The sequence below is a fragment of the Apteryx mantelli genome, chromosome 5 (assembly GCF_036417845.1).
Source record: "Apteryx mantelli isolate bAptMan1 chromosome 5, bAptMan1.hap1, whole genome shotgun sequence".
Lineage (NCBI taxonomy): Eukaryota > Metazoa > Chordata > Aves > Apterygiformes > Apterygidae > Apteryx > Apteryx mantelli.
In genome coordinates this window covers 15,333,382-15,347,921 of record NC_089982.1, presented here as the reverse complement: position 1 = coordinate 15,347,921, position 14,540 = coordinate 15,333,382, and the positions used below count along the sequence as shown (strand labels likewise).

At 40.0% G+C, this 14,540-nt stretch overlaps 1 protein-coding gene across 1 annotated transcript in view; it reads right to left on the bottom strand.

The window, feature by feature from the left end:
• The window catches only part of BMPR1B (bone morphogenetic protein receptor type 1B), a 30,003-nt gene extending 23,573 nt beyond the window's left edge, over positions 1-6,430 (bottom strand). Inside the window, exon 1 of the mRNA XM_013951574.2 lies at positions 6,288-6,430. Coding sequence (XP_013807028.2) covers positions 6,288-6,430 — 143 coding nt within the window. The remainder of the gene's footprint in view (positions 1-6,287) is intronic.
• Between the last annotated feature and the right edge of the window lie 8,110 nt (positions 6,431-14,540).

Below are 14,540 nucleotides of genomic sequence, written 5' to 3'. Positions count from 1 at the left end.
TTGCAATTAAGTCTGTATGAGTATTATTATTTTTGTCCACACCTCCTGTGTGTACTTCTGGCTGTGGTATTAGGATGAACTACACCATCTTTACATTTCCATCCAAAGCAATATGACAAGTTTCTGCACTGTTCTTAAAAATGAGGAAAAAACGCTAGGTTATGTTAGGTACAGAAACCTGGAAGTTCATATAGCTCTGTAAAGACTGGCTGAATTAACTTAATTGAAAAATTGGCTTAGACTCCCAATTTGTGTCTAATTCATGTATTTTGTCACATCCTTCACTCAAGGAAGATGATGAAGGCCAAACTTAGCAGAATCTTGTCTTTGGAGTCTGTCCATAAAACAAAGAGCCACTGTAAATGTATTCAACACAGGCTCATCCCCCCCCCCAAAAAAAAGTAAGCAGTTGTGCATCAAAGAAGTAGCCTGAAACCAAGTGAGAAGAAGAGCGTCACACAGCTGTTGAGCCAAATGCACCTTCAGACGTGTGCGCAGCTACTTGGAAGGTAACTAGGGACACGCAGATGTAACAAAGCAAAGTTGGCTCACAGTGGACCAAAGTTTCTGGCCACACAAGTTTCCAGCTGCGTGATGCAGGTCCTGTTCTGCTGCGCGTGGTACCTCTCGGCTCGCTGGGAACACTGAGGTGTTCAACGATGACCCTACAATGCCAGACATGGAGAACGGAGGGTACTCGATGCATCCTGACAGGGCACCTTTTCATATACCCTGCCTTCCATACATGTCTGTTGATCAATGTTATTTCCATGCGATCTGCCTCTGCAAAATCTGCCTGTACTACTCTCCCACGACCGAGACGTGACCCAGCCCACCAGACACGTCTTGCATCTTTCTTCTAAATCACAGACCGGATCAAAATGTTTTCCCTGGTGTGCAGGGTACAACACAGAAAACAAGCCACGACGCCAATCTGTATGGCAGAGCCCTAGAAACTGCGCAAGCTTTGTGCAGAATGCATGAGATTTGACAGGTCAACCAATGTGAGAGCATTGCTTGGGGCACAGCAATAGCACCAGGGATGAGTACCTCTGCATCCTCACCAGGATGTTTCAGTACACCTTAGAACTATGAAGAAGCAGAGAGTCAAAACAAAGCTACTTTTCTTTCTCCACTCTTTTTCCCTTTTTCTTTTCTTTCTTTATTTTGGCTCCAAAACTGAAACACAGACCATTTATTTCACTTGACCTTACGATTATATTGCAGATATATTTGTAAGATGTATCTTCTTTTTTAATGATAGTATAAATTTAACATAGCTATTTATTATTTTGGAATGTTTTCTTGGTTTAAGTAAATTCCATATGCAAGGGAAGTACTTTGTTGTCACTTGTGCTAGAATACCTGAGACTTCCCTTGCATATGGAATTTACTTAAACCAAGAAAACATTACCATTTGCCATAAGGCAAATACATATTGTACCTATTAAAATCCTATATGGGCTATCCCTGAGCAAAACTAAGAACAGGCAATTTCTGGAGCAGGGCTGAGAAGTGCAGGACAGGGAACTTGGATTTCAGTTTGAGTACTCGGGGAGACAGAGGAGCCACCCACTGAGCAAAGCATGAGACATATGGTCCTGGCAGAGGAGGAAAGAAGAGAAAGACTGAAGCTTGCTAGAATTCGTCTCTGCTGATTTTTGTTTTTTGTAGGTTTTTTTTGTTTGTTTTAACCACTGAAGCGGACTTAACTGCCTCCAGTAGAGTCCTGTATAAAGGACTACATTTCCCCCCCCCCCACAAAAATTTTTTTTTGAAAGGCTAACTTGCAATATCTCATCATGGCTCCTTTCTTAGAAAGTGTTCAATTTTACTCCTCTAAAAATCAAAGCTGCCTAAGAGAAAGGATGCTTGAACTTAGTGTTTTGGCCAACTGTCGAAGGCTTCTTCCCTCTACATGCCAAATTACAAAGAAAATCCAATCCTATCATCTGGGGAACATGAGAATGAAAATAAAATCACTCAAGTGAATTATCACCTTTGCTAATGCTGAGAAAGCAACTTAATTATTTTATTGCCTTAGATGACCAAAGTTACCTTAAGACACAGCTGGGGAGAAGCACAATCAAGATCAGTAGGCAATACGTAAGAAATTAAACTCTATCAGCCTGATCTTTACAACTGTCAGCATTTATTTGTGAATGGAAAAATGAGAGTACCACTAGTCACCTAATCAGCCTCTGCCTTTATTGCAATCCCATTATGGTCATAGCCAATTAAATTTAACACTATTTTTTTAGATATACAATTAGTTATGATTAGACACAACTGCACCGCCCACACATTCATTGCATGTATACAAAACTTGAAATCAAACAGTAAAACAAGGTCCTAATTGTCTTCAAAGCACTTTGAGCTTCTTTTATGAATCCCACAGATGTACAGAAAGAAAGAAAGATAGAGTTTCAACAGGTTGCAGGCTAACACATCCTTTACAAGCAGAGAATTGCAAAACTTTTACAACTACATTATTTGTCAGGGCACCTGAGCACACTAATGAGCCATAACAGCCCCAATGTGCCTCACCTGGGCCCCCATGCAGGTCCCCACCCCCCCAGCCCCACCCAGGGGCTGATTTAAGCTCAGGTCTGAGCAGCTAGCACCCCCTTGAGCTATGTTGGGGTTGGACCTGTCTTCAGCCCATCTCCAGCCTCATCTCACAGATGGATCCTAGGACACCTTCCAAGCATCCAGCTTGGCCCATTGTGTTCAGGTATGGTAGGATGAGGTCATGGTGGGTGGTTGGTCCATCACCCTCAGCCCCATGTGGTGTGGCCCTGCTCCCTGACACTAGCCCTCTCTAGATGAAGTGTCTCTGCTTTTGGTCTCCAGGACACGAAGGGCTTGACCACTTCCTCTGCAGGGCTGACGGACATCAACTGCATACATTTTGTGCTAGGGTAGCTTAATATGAGATATACAATACCCAGAACCTCAAAAATCTACCAGAATCTGATTTTTTTAATCATCCTAAAAACAACATTAAATTCCAGCAGATTCAGGACTAAACTCCTATTTAACTCACCTGTACAGATATGACTTGGGAAAATGTACCAATTGCCTTAAATAACTAATTTAGTGTAGGTTGTTATGCAATCTTCATAATTTAAGACTAAAAAATGTTCCCTGTACCACACACTGCTCAATGTTTGCAAAATTTTCAGTGGGGTCACACTGTAAAAAATGCTTTAACTAGAGCATTTACTACCATTTACTGTTGAAAGAGAAAATAATCTGCATTTGAAACTGTGGTGTTATCCTTAGTTTACTCAAGTATTGTGGAACTTATGCTGCAGCAGTATAAAGAAAGGGGAAATCTGTGTATGAGTGCAGCAGACTGTTAGAGGATTTGAAACAGATGTGGTTAAGAATATTGACTTTAAACGTCTAAAAATGCAATTATGGAGAGGATTTTAAATGGCCACCAGATGTCCTCATTTTTATAAAAACATTCAGACTGCTAGTACTACAGTTGGCATCTGTGCCATTGGAGATAAATGCCTGCAGAATTGGGCCAAAATCTCCAGGTGGGATAGCAGGCTGCTTTTTCCCAAGACATTCTTAATGGTGATTGCTACAGGACTGGCTATCTTGTGCTGAAAGTCTAGTTTAACTACACCTGGAAATGTTTTCTTGTTGACTTTGCAGAGCACCCCTGGCTCCTTGGCAAGGAGAAATTGGTGGGAGCCTGGGTGGAGGGAGTTGTCTGACATCCCCCTGAGCCCTTGATGCAAATTTGCTCAGGGCATTTTCCTGGCATCAGGGCTTTGCCTCATCCATGCCTGGCTGACAGCTCAGGGCACCGCCAGCCCAAGGCTGAGCAGATTGATAGAGCTGCGGAGAGATTCAATTTTATCAAATTTAATTTTTAGAAAGCTTTTAGTGACTACATACAGGGCAAAAGATGATTAACACAACTTTTAATCTGAAACAGCTTAGCTGTCCTTCAGACAAATACAGTGCAATCGATGGTATTTGCACTTCAATATGGTGAAGCTTCTTTTATAGAGAGGTTAAATGAGAACTCCAGATTGCTTTAAACCTGTGCCAAGAGTCATTCAGGTTATACTGAAATAGGAAAATAACAATCTGATTAGTATGATGATCCCAAAATAGAAGGGGGACTAGCAGTCCATGCTTACCTGAGTGGTCTGAGCCAAATCTTTTGAAACCTGGTCTCGATGCAGCCAAATAATTGGAAACCTAATAACTAGTCCTTCCCAAAATTAGAGTTAGCACCCCTTTCACACCGTAAGCTCCATTTTTACTTTTCATCCTTAATGCCAACTACATAGTAGGGAATTTAAGCAAAAGATGAGATTAACAGAGCTAAGCAAATATAGGGAAAACAAGGGCTGTTGTAGTCTTTGTACACAACTACAGCTCCCATGCATGAAGGCAAGGGGAGCTGTAGGGAAGATCACCATCCTGAAAAGGATTATTGCTGATAAACTACAAAGGTAGGGTATTTAATGTAAATTTTAGATCTTCTATTTCTCTAAGCTCTTGAGCAATTTTTTGCTTATACTGTCGCTCCTTGAGCAATGGGCAAGGAGGATAGTGCTAGGGTGACAGCAACAGGCTGGGAAAGGGAGTAAGTTTGGTTAAAATGCTAGTCTTTTGACTGTTTCTTTTTTTGCTGAGCTGAAAAGTGAATAATATTTTGATGGGTAAATTCCAGTTTCAATTTTTAGTTTGTCTACATTAAACCCAGAAATATAGAAATAAATGCTACACTTGAATTACATAGTGTGAGACTCACATTACAAAGCATAAATTCTACAAAGATTATGAAGACAGAAGTGGTTACAATTTTGCATTTTGCTACTTCTTAACTGCTTGTATGTGCCTATCCTTGGGCACTAACAGCTAAAAACAGATTTGGTTTGTGATACTGTAAGGGGAAACTGAAGAGATTCTTTGTTTTTAAAGCATCACAGCAAAGGAAACTGTGCAAATTCTTTTTTAACAGGACATTTGCTTGTAGTTCCTGACAACATTAAAAATACTTAACATCAATGATACCTATGAAGCAATGTGCAACAGCAGGTCTACCCAGCTGGGATATAAACCCTGTTCAATGGGTTCATTAACATGATCCCTTTCTGTTTTCTAATTTGTAGATTAAAAATCATCTGCAACTTCTGTCACTGCATGTGTAAGACAGCATGTGTGAAAGCAGTGTCTCTTGCTGGGCATGAACAGGAAACAGCCCATTCCCACAGCGGGGGACCTGCAAATTGATAGCAGAGTGGGGCTTTTACAGCTCTTTAAAGGGAATGCCATGTGAGAGCAGTTAGGTCCAACTTCTAGCTAGAGCATCAGTTTGGAGGAGGAGTGGAAAGGGAGAAATACTATTTATGGCTGTCATCAAAACTGACATGTTTCTGTGTGAAACTGCAGGCTGAGCAGAATGAAGTTACACAAAAACAACACAAATCCAGCAAAGCCATCCACATCTTCAGCAACCTTAGGTCTTCCCCACCTTTTTAACACACTGCCTGGAAGAAGCAGCCAATACAGGTAAAATACTAGATTATTTCACCTCAAAGAGAACTGCATTCCCAGCTGGCATGTCCAGCTGGGCAAATATACCTGTGCTGTCCTGGCATACCTGGAACCCCACTGGACTATAATAGTTGATGGTAAATACCCCCAGTACCTTACCTGCCCTAAGTAAGCAGAATGGAGGATCTAACATGTGGCCTCTGAGGAAGCAGAACTGAACACAAATGAGAAGCTTACAGTACTCTAACCAAGCAGTCAAATACAAGGAAGACTACTCCTAAGAAAATATTTAACATTTTACCTCAAGAAAAAATCATTTTCCTTTTATCATGGAGGTAAGAAAAAATTAACAGCTTGAAAAGCCTACAAAAGGCAGTTCAGCTATAGCAAAGACAGAGCAGGTTTCTTATAATAGTTTCACAGAGTGATTATAAATGTATAAGCATTCACATTTTTATACATCTCCATTAAGTCTCTTATTAACTACATACACATTTTAAAAACATACTCCTACCTCCAGAATATTTCATATGCAGAGAATGAATACAAGTATTGTGTAAAACTTTAAAGGTGTGAATATCCTAACATAAAAATATAAATGTGTAGTTGACATACTTAAGTAAAAATTATCTGACTTCCAGACACAGCATACAAGCAATTCTCACTTATATTGTACTGCTAAAACAAACTGCAATGCCCAACTTGGGACACCCACAGGCCTTCCCATGCTTCTCCACCAAATTATTTATCCCACAAACCTGCAGGTGCTGTTGACTGAGTCTTCAGGGCAATGGTGGTGGCACTGGCAGGACAGTTTCTTCTGCGGAGGGGCAGGTGCTGTGCTCTCACTGTTGTCTTTTCTGTTCTCTGTGCTCAACTTGCCAGAACTTCGCAAGGGCATGTTGTCTAGAAAACTGGCTAGAAATACAAGGGGGGAAAAAAGAAACGTTTCTAGGCTGGGCTGCAAGACTTGAAGGCTTTAAAATATTTCCACCCATCAAAATTAGAGCAGGTGCTTTGCACCCAGTAAATTGAACTGGGTATTTGTTAAAGATCAGCTTTCACTAGAAACCTCTGAAATGGTCACCATGGTGTTTGGGGCTTATTGGGCCTCAGTGACATTAGATTGAAGGTGCTGATGTTTGAGCTATGCTGCTGCCAGTGTTACAAACAGAGATACGCTGTGCTTTTCAGACCGCAGAGCACAGCTTTCCTCCTATTGGATTATGTAGGTCAACTCCTTGGTTACACCTTTGCACTTTCTTTGTCTTTATACTTGGCACACATCTATATCCACTGAACCCTATAAAATAGAGTGGAATTTACAGTGCTCAAGACAGAGCAGAACACAGGCATAAAACTGAACAAAGATTTAAAAGAAAGTTACATTTCTTCAAGTTCTAAATCTTTGCAAAGGTACTCTGTCACTGAAGTTAATAGGCATTACTTAAAAAACAAGGAAAAAATATTTCATTTAGAAATATATAAAACACTCTCTATAAACACAAAGTAAAAGGCTAGAATGTGTTTTAGAATGAACAATGCTGAAATATGGAGGTGATTAGTTCCTTCTAAAAATATCAGAGTGCTGAATCTCCATGGAGTTGGTGGAGTAGAGCTAGAGATGTTGGTGATGGGCTTAGAGCTGTTTAAGCAACTTGCTTTTTTCCCTTCCAGCTCTGCTCATAAATATCAGCTTTCAGTGCTTGCGAATATTTTAAGCCTCAAAGACAAAAATGACATCAGCATGAAAAGCTTCAACTGGCAGTTTTGCACTTTCCTTTTGCTTTGCTTCCCTGTAAGAAATCTTACTAAATGGTCATTTGCAAGCAGCTCTCTCCAACAGAGTAGCTGAAGAGCTGGCTTGAAATTCTTGACTTCTACTGTTAAATCCTTAGAAACAATCAGCGTTAGATTTTGTTTTTGTTGTCTGGCTCCTGAACTGGTGCTTTGGCTATAACTAAAATCTTCCCCAACCCCCCATCACTAGGACTGGTATATTATTGAAATGACAGACAACTACCCTTCCCAGCTCCCTGGGGAGAGAAGGAGAGGGCAAACGGGCTGAGGTGACGGGAACACAGAGCTATGGCAGGGCTTGGATGGCAGAAGCCAAACTGAGGCAGCAATGGGCTGAAATGTCCCGAAAGCCCAGAGGAAGAGCAGGGTTGTTCAATCAGCCCACCTTTTTCCTGAGGACAAATTAAGTCTGTTCTGTCCTTCTGGGGGCACCAACCCTCCTGCACCTTGAGCATGCACCTTTTCTGCATGAGTGCTGGCTGGGAAGCCCTGCATACAGGGTGGGGATGAGCAACAGGCAGCAGACATGCTTTAGTGTGCTTCAGTATCATGCGAAGGGTGTCCCTAGCAAGCTGGGAAAAAGCTGAAACTCGCTTGCTCTGAGAAGTGCGACTTGATATGAAAGAACAGCTCACTCGGAGAAGGGTGGTAGCTTGAAGATTACGGCCCTTCTGCTCTTGTTCTATCAGTATGACAGAATATGTGATACTGCAAAAGATAAAATACTAAAGTGATCCCTATAAAACACAAAATTCAGTGCAACAGATTTTATGCAATAGACTAATAACATTTATGCAATACAAAACTTCTATGGAAGGATAGAATACTTCAGAGTTGCTCAGCACCTACATATCCCATTGAAACCAGCTGGTGTTTTGATAGCTCACCTCCTCTGAAAACAAGTTATAAAACAGACTATGGGCTTGTAACCCTTATGCCCAGCACTGAGATATTGGGTGCAGGAAAAAACTGGCTGTCATAAAGTCCCATAGGTTTCTTTAATAACCTTGGCAAAATTAGACCTGAACAGATTGGTTCATGCAACATGCTAGGAATAAACATGTATACAATGCTATAATTTAAGGTGCAGTAGGTTCTTAAAATGAGGAAAAAACGCATTGTGATCTTTCTCCTTCTCTAATAGGATTATGACATTTTAAAATCCAGCCCGTGTCCAACAAATTAGCATCAACAGATGTTTGCTCTCTGGGTCACAGGATTAGAGATTATTAAACAAATTCTTTCAACTGGCAAATTTTCTGTTTTACATTGTCCCCATTGGATGGGGAATATTTAACTATTAAAAATATTCCAGTCAAAGATTTTCACATTTCTAGCTTGTGAGGCAGCAAAGTTAAAATATTGATACTGAGTGAAACAGTATGCTCTACCTTCCATTTCCATGACTCTTTCTACTAGTTATCTACAATTCCAGCTGGGATCTTCCTTCAACAAAGGAAGAATGCAAAAATGAATTTATTTTAAATCTAGCATAGAAAATAGGAAAGGAATAATTACACATTTGAATGTGCCTGAAGATGTCAATTTAGTCAACTAAGTATCTTCCTCATAAAACACAAATAACTAGGTCTTTCATTCTCTCAACAAGTAGGTAAGGCAGTCATGCTCTGCTGCAATCTGTGTATCCAACACCCATCAGGGATGTGATCAAGAACAGCTTTGGCAGAACTTGCAGTAAACAGCAACTTCCATCCCTAGACCTGTTTTTTATTTTTAGTTGAAATGAAAGACAGGTTGGTGCTGCCAAACCAGAATTTGAAATTCAAACTACTGCCACAGGTAGCTGGATACAGCAATGTAATTTGGCTTTAGAAAACTTAGGACAAGAGAGGCTGCAATTCAAATTTACACTTTCCAAGAGTTTGAAATAGGGGATGTAGCCTAGGATTTTGCTTTCAGCTCATGTCCAGTGTCAAAACTAGGGAAAATCACCACAGTTTAATGTCTAATACATGAAATTAAATATAAGTGGCAGGAAGAAGGCACATTAAATCAGACTGTCCCATCTTTTTAAAAGAAAAACCCTTCTCACTCCATTCTCTTGATTCCTTCCAGACCTGGCTGCTAGCTTTCTTTTTAAAACAAAACACCTTTTGCCTGTCAAATTCAGGCATCTCACCCAACAGCAGACTGGAATAGTTGATAAATCTTCCTCTTTTCCCAGAGCTGAATTTCAATAGGGTCTTTTGCACTCTACTTCTATGTGATTTTGGTGCAGAAGGATTCTCAGCAGCCCATTGCCAAGATGTAACGAGCATGGGAAGAATCCCATTACCACAAGAGCTTTTCTAGGGTTTGGCCATGAATTTTTACTGTTTTCTTTCTACCAGTAGCTGGGTATGCACAACAAGCTGCTGGTCCTACACTGATCATAGAGCCTGGTAATGTATAAGAATGAGTCTTCTCTAGTCCACCCCATGTTAGCAGGCTCCAAAAAACCAAGACCTTTATCAACTTGTTCCAGGGATCCCTTATCCTTAGCAAAGCAAACCATACCACTGCAACTTCACGGAAGCATCATTACATAGAAGACAGGTAAACTTAATTAGACATTGCCTACTAAAATCAGTACTTTTTTTATTAGTATTATTCACACTGGGTGTGAAATGTGCAGTCTGGGTGGCTAACAACCTCCTGCTCTCACAGTTGCTGCCATGCTGTGACAAGTATACACTGGCCATGCAGTCCTAGATCTGTCAGGGGTTAGAAGCCCTCTGGGCTTTGAAAACTCTCAAGGAACTATGTCCAAGTGCCCTGAAGGACAGTGATTTTCAGGTTGTTGGAGCTTGGCTGCATTTCTGCTGTAGCCTATTCTGCTGCAGTCGGCTGACAGCCAACTTCCTGCTCTTGCTGAATGGAGCACAGCTTAGGACAACTGCAGGAAAATATTGGTATCAGAAACAAAAGGTTATTGTATTCTGCTGAGAAGAAACTTATGGAGCCCAAGAGTAAACTGCTGCTGAGCTTTGAGTAGGAGAGACTGGCTGTGGACAGAGAGGCTGGAGGTGGTAGCAACAGCAGGGAAGCCATGGAGAGAAAGGAGGCAAAGTGCAGGGAGTGGGAGTGACAGATGAGAGGAACAAAATGCAGGGAGACAAACTAGGAAAGAATGGAGGAAATACTGGATGAATACTGGAGCCCACTCTGGTTTCATCAGGGAATTAGTCAAAACAGTTGAGAGCCTGAGTAGCCAGACTTGCACAATTTTATCCCATCTGTTTAATTTTCTCAGCCTATTCCTCCTTTTAAACCAAAATTCACCAACATGTACAGAGCACCTTCCATTATAAGTATTTTTCCTCTATGGGACACAAGGAACATCACCCATTTAAGCTCCTCTGTATTGACCCACCTAGATGCCCAAAAATTTGATCTGGAGAGACCATCATTTAACGCACATCCAGTTCTCGCGCTCTCTGCTGTGGCTGCCAATAAGTACTCCAACCCCTGCCAATTGTGGCAGCAGTTATGCGATTTGGATAGGAATTTCTCCACGAGCATCTGGCCACAGACCAGTAACTCATTTCACACAGGCCCAGAGCCATCAGATGGTAACAACTTTTGGGCACTCCTCGGATTCAACAAGTCCAGTAACGTAGGAGGTGAAAGGCTCCATATTCTGTTACTGTATTCCAAATCTTAAACCATCCTGTTCCCAGAGGGTGAATAATTAGCAATAGCTGTCTCGCAGCAGATTGATTTTTTTTTTGTGCCACAGCTGTTTGATTTATGTGCTGTATATGCTGTGAGAAAAATGGATTTTTCCATGGTCTTGCGTGTGTTTGTCAAGAGCAGAAGTCACTTATTCCTTATTGAAACAGATCCCAAGGGCCACAAGTATGGTAAGAAAAGATTATCAGAGTCCCTCTTTCTACACAGAGTATTTCAAGCTGCAAACGCAGTAGCATCCACTCTTTTTCTCATGCCAATAAAAATGTTTGGTTAGCTACAGCATCCCCTGGAAGTGTGAGCTGTTTACTGCTTCAGAGAAGATATGCCTAGGAAATTTTGAGCAAAATAAAATGCCCCTTCACCTACTGGATTGTGTTGGAAGTTAAATGCATTTGCTCAAAAATATCTGAAAAATAATTAAAAAAAACAACTAAGTTTGCTGCTTTGAGTCAGAAGGTAGCAAGAAACTAGTCATCTTGACAAAACTGTTGGACTGAAATTCTAAAACACAAGTTAGGTTAACTCTATGCTGGCCTATTCAATTAGTATGCTTTTCAGTAAATCATAATTTTATTAAAATAGGAAACTATTGCACAACACCCTGCTAGTGTTTCCTATGCTACATCATAAACTACAGCCTGATGACTTCCCACCAGGCCAATGTTACACCACTGACATGATTGTTTTAAGAGAAAAGGAAATAACTAACTGCTAACTCAACTGTACTTTACAGCCATCAGATAAAAGAATTTCCATGGGATATTTTTTGGCAAATAGTCAGCAATGAAAACACAGCCTACTTAAAAAGTTGAAATAAATTAGGCCTCTTAACTCAGCCTGATCTTCTGTATAAAATAGTCAAGAGGTAATGGTAAACCATTTTTTATTGGTGACAATCACAGAACAGAAAAGGGGAAAGAAAGATCATGACAGTTTGCTGAATATATAAGGTTGCCATAAAGCAGAAGGAAAGGTCAGATGCCATGATGTGCACATTTTTGAATCAAAAACACAGTAAACAAAACCTGGCATAAAGCCCCAGAAAATGAAAAGACTGTGCTTTCCTTCCCAGTGTATGACTGTATAGCACAAGTGAGCCCAAAATAAAGTTGGTAGCAAATGGTGTTTGACAGTAGTCTTAATCTGATCTGTATCTATTGTAAAAGGCATATTAACAGAAATGTAGCATTGTTGGGCTTATGTTGTATGATTTGCTTCGTTTCCATCCTTGCTCTAGACCAAAGCTTGTAGACCTTAATCAAAACTCATGCGCTGCTGCTCCTCATCTGTGTATTTCAAAATTTGGGGTGGTTTTGCTTTCAGTCATGCTGCAAATAAGGGTTACAACCTGAAGTAATTTTAATCATTGTCAAGATAGTTTTCATATTGGAAATGTTTCTGCCCACTTTCACAGAATTGCTACTGAATGCCAATATAACTAGATGCATATGGCACTAATTTAAAGAATCTACTTTTCATAAAATGGTTTTCCATTTGGTTTGAAAAGGGTAAGTTCCCTTCCCCCACAATATCTGTTTAAACCATCTTAATTATACTTAGCTAATTTAGCTAATAAAGTCAAGTTCAGCATGGAATGTGACAAAACCATTTAGACAAGACCCTTCAAATTAATACGCATGCCATATTACTTGCAACTTAAAAACGCCAAGGCTTCTTTGGTGTCATAGCCTATAGAAAGCGCACATGTAATTTGCTGTCCACCATTACATCACTGTTTGAGTATTACTTTTTCCTGGTTTCCTCTCTTTTCTGCTATCCACAGTTAATCTTTTCCATATTCTTCACATGGAAAAAATGATAATGCGGTGACACATTCCTTATAACATGGGATACTGTATCAAGAGAATACAAAAAAAAAAGCACAGAAGAAAGACTTTGCTCATACTTTCTTTTGAAGACTTTTAAAAAGTGTTTTAGCCTGCCTTCTTGGACACAGCAAAGGAAGCCTACCCAAAACCCTAATACAGTTGACATGAAGAGCACCTTTGGATGAAAATATCCTTTTGTGCAAAGCACTGTAATTCCCCATCTTTAAAGAATTTCTACAACTCTATCAAAACTCTCACTTCTACAGTCTCTCATCATTTGGTTCCATCTGTAAATGTTTCATGCAGATTGAAAAGGGTTTTCAATGTAAATCATTTTTGTAACATTTGCAGAGGTGAGTGAAAAGGTATGTCACACCATCCTCTCTAGAAATACACAAAAATATTTTGATATCTTAGTCTCTTTTGGAAACCCACATTCTAAACAGCAAATTGATAAGTAGAATGTGTTGGAGCTACCTACACCATATTCTTTACTGAATTGTTCTCATACAATTCAAAATGAACAAAAATTTGTCAAACTTTTGCAAAAAGCACTACTGTTTGATTCACGTATATGGGCATATCAGGCAAAAAAAATCACAACACTGAAATATAAACATTTCATGAATACTAAGGTGAGGCCCAAGGTCTGATCTGAGAATGACTCTTCTGACTTCATCCCCAGAAGGATTTTGAGTCAGAGCAGAGCACAGTATAAAAAATCAGAGGAGATGAGAGGTGCAACTGGATCAGATTTGTTCTGTTCTCTCAAAAGTATTGCTATTTAAGGTACTAAAAAATAGTAATTAAGAATATTTCCAACTTCTTATTTCAGATGCACACCAGCCTAACTTTGGGAAATAACATGCAGTAATCAAAGTTACTGTGGTGGCATTACTTTGACATTTTGTTTAATATGGTTAACATATTGAATGCCTAATTTTCTTTAGAGGATAGGTTCAAATTGGAAATAAAGCTTCTGAACAGTTGCAGTATAAGATGGCATGTTAAACAGCCTTGTGTCTTCAAAAAACTCTAATTCTTTACAACAGAAGACAAAATTAACTATTTATCTCAGTGAAAATGCTGAAGCAGATTCCTTAAAGGTCAGAGGCTTCTTTTTCTCTCAGTCATTTTTATGTACCCAAACTACTTTTCCCCCATCTTTTCCTTAACCGCATTTTGGGAAAATGTCTAGCTAATGCAACCAAAATTCCTTCCAACTACGCCACCCAAGGCCCTGCTGTAAAACCAGATCTCACATTTATAAGCATCAACTGATGGAAAGGGGGAACGGAAGCTCAGGCACGAGGATGCGAGATGAGCAGTCTGGCTGTTCAAGGACATGCTGGCAGCATTCAGGCGCTATGGGTGCTACATCCCCCTATTTAGAAAATTTGTATGTAAAGAGAGAATGGTAGGTTACTATTGAAGACCAAAAGCAGTTATTTCTGGTTTTAAGCTGCAAATCCCTATGTGTGCTTGCAGATCCAAGCAGCAGACACTGAACACCACCATCACCAGCTTATAGAAGAATTGCTATGACCAGAGTCTCAAACTTTTCTGAATGCAAGAGAAAAAAAACAGGTAAGCAATACAATCGGAGGCTGTTGCTACTAAACTATGCTTTCCTATCTGATCTTTAGGAAAGCATCAAAGATTGTAATGAGCAAACTGTAGATTTTTACT